This window comes from Biomphalaria glabrata, chromosome 15, assembly GCF_947242115.1.
Source record: "Biomphalaria glabrata chromosome 15, xgBioGlab47.1, whole genome shotgun sequence".
In the NCBI taxonomy this organism is placed as follows: domain Eukaryota; kingdom Metazoa; phylum Mollusca; class Gastropoda; family Planorbidae; genus Biomphalaria; species Biomphalaria glabrata.
The window spans coordinates 21,252,348-21,254,397 of NC_074725.1; the positions used below are offsets into that span (position 1 = coordinate 21,252,348).

General features: G+C 38.0%; 1 protein-coding gene across 1 annotated transcript in view; it reads right to left on the reverse strand.

The window, feature by feature from the left end:
• Positions 1–274: 274 nt before the first annotated feature.
• LOC106074742 (receptor for retinol uptake stra6-like) overlaps positions 275–2,050 on the reverse strand; it is a 50,162-nt gene continuing 48,386 nt past the window's right edge. The window contains exon 19 of the mRNA XM_056013277.1: positions 275–1,692. Coding sequence (XP_055869252.1) covers positions 1,402–1,692 — 291 coding nt within the window. The 3' untranslated portion in view covers positions 275–1,401. The remainder of the gene's footprint in view (positions 1,693–2,050) is intronic.

Here is a 2,050-nt window from a genome sequence, read left to right on the forward strand (position 1 = left end):
CCATGGCATGAGCCTGATTCGTTTTTCATCACATAGGCTATGGCTAGCAGAAAGAAAAATTGGTGATAAGTCTTCTCTAAAACCAGGTTCTACCTTGAAGATCATGATTCCATCGTCTGTTCTGATGCTGACCGCTTTTAATGTCATCTGGCGGTTTTGAGCCCAAGTCGTATGTGCACACAGAGTATACGCTGTCAATACACGCATTTATCACTACAAACTGAACAGCAAGTTCAAATTGAATAAATAGCAAGAATATGAAAATAGAAGTTAATTGTTTTTATTGTATTTTAATATCTTTTTTCCCCCCAATATTATACCAAGACATTTTAAAATTGTAAAATATATCAGATAACTATATGATTTGCGTCATTCCTACGTCTGGTTTGTAGGTAAAGATATTTGATCAAGTTAGCACCAAATCATGTATCAAGAATATTTTCATTCTTTGCAGACACGTTTCTTTAACTACCTTAACATCAACATTTAAATAAAAAAAAAATAGCGGTTTAAAAAAAAATAAGAATTCTTAAGATTTACACGTCATCATAGTGAAATATAAATGTATGTATTAGGTTCGGAGATCAACATTGCGTTGATGAACATATCGGAGATCAACATTGCGGGAGGAACATATCGGAGATCAACACTGCGGGATGAACATATCAGAGATCAACACTCTGCGGAATGAACATTTTGAATATGAACATAGCAGGAATGATCTTAGCGGAATGAACATAATGTGGGAAGGGGCAGGGGGTGTTTTAGAAGCTCGAATAAGGAAGAGTTAGGTCCCTTTTTTGTAGCTTTTTTTTCGTACGTCATATTCGGACTATTGTTCATAGTAGAAACAGCTTGATCACTAGCCCTGACCTATGCGTTCCATTTGTGCCAAATTCAAGAAAAGAATAATGATGATATGTTTGAGGTTTTACCCAGTGCGCATATTACACTAGGTCCTCCGTTAAAAAAAAAAGCTCTTTTCTAACCTCGATTTTTTGTGGGATCAAAGTTCTTGTGAGCAGCTTAGGATCACATTTAAGAGAACGCAAACTGAACCCCTATGGCCAAATCACGAGGTCCTCAGGGCTCACAAAGATCTTTAGGGAACAGTACCAGGAACAAGAAGAAGAGGCAGATAAAGAAAGCTATCGGAAGGCAACATAATAGAATGGACGGGCCTGCCATCGAAGGAGATAATATCCAGGGTGAAAGAGGGAGAGAGGAATGAAGAAAGGCATGTATGGTTCCCCACTGGTTCAGTAGACTGTGGTGTAGGAGAAGGGGATGTGGTCATATTTGACACAAGCTCTCCCACCTTTCAGCCTCTAACTGGATCACCTCGCTGCTGGCTTCGGATATGTGTCAACCCGTGTTAACACGCCCAAGGCGGGGGGAAATCTATTTGCTCGATGATGCCTCGGTGCTCGTCAGGTTTGTTAAGTCAGTTGCCGTCTCGTGCTCCGAGTTACTGTGGAAGGTCGATTTCCTGGCGTGAGATTTTTTCCTATTTGTGTTCTTCCTTAAGCCCATCAATTTCTGCTTGGTAATCATGGACTTCTTCTTGTTCTTCTGTGCACATTGTATCTGGGTAAGAATGAAGTAGATAGGCCTGTCGCTCAAAGGCACTTTGAGTCCATCTCTGATGGCAGCGTTTAGAAGCTGAATGAAGCCTCTTCTATAGATGCGGATCTGTCAAAAAAAATACAAGTAACATACAATCAAGTAAAACACTAAAAATACACTAAAAACAACAATACAACCATCATACAACTTAAAATGAAATATTTAAAAAATTAATTAAAACAAAATGTACCCCAAACTGGGTATCGAACTCGTGATGTTGACACCATCAGCTTCTTGACTAAACGATTCTAGCAGTTAATCGAGCGGTTTTGTATATATCTATTATTGTTTTGGTAGAACTCTAGTCTATATCTAAATCTATTTCTAAAGATCTAGTCTAGATATATATCTACTTCTAAAGATCTAATCTAGATATAGATCTACTTCTAAAGATCTAGTCTAGATAATAGATATAGATCTACTT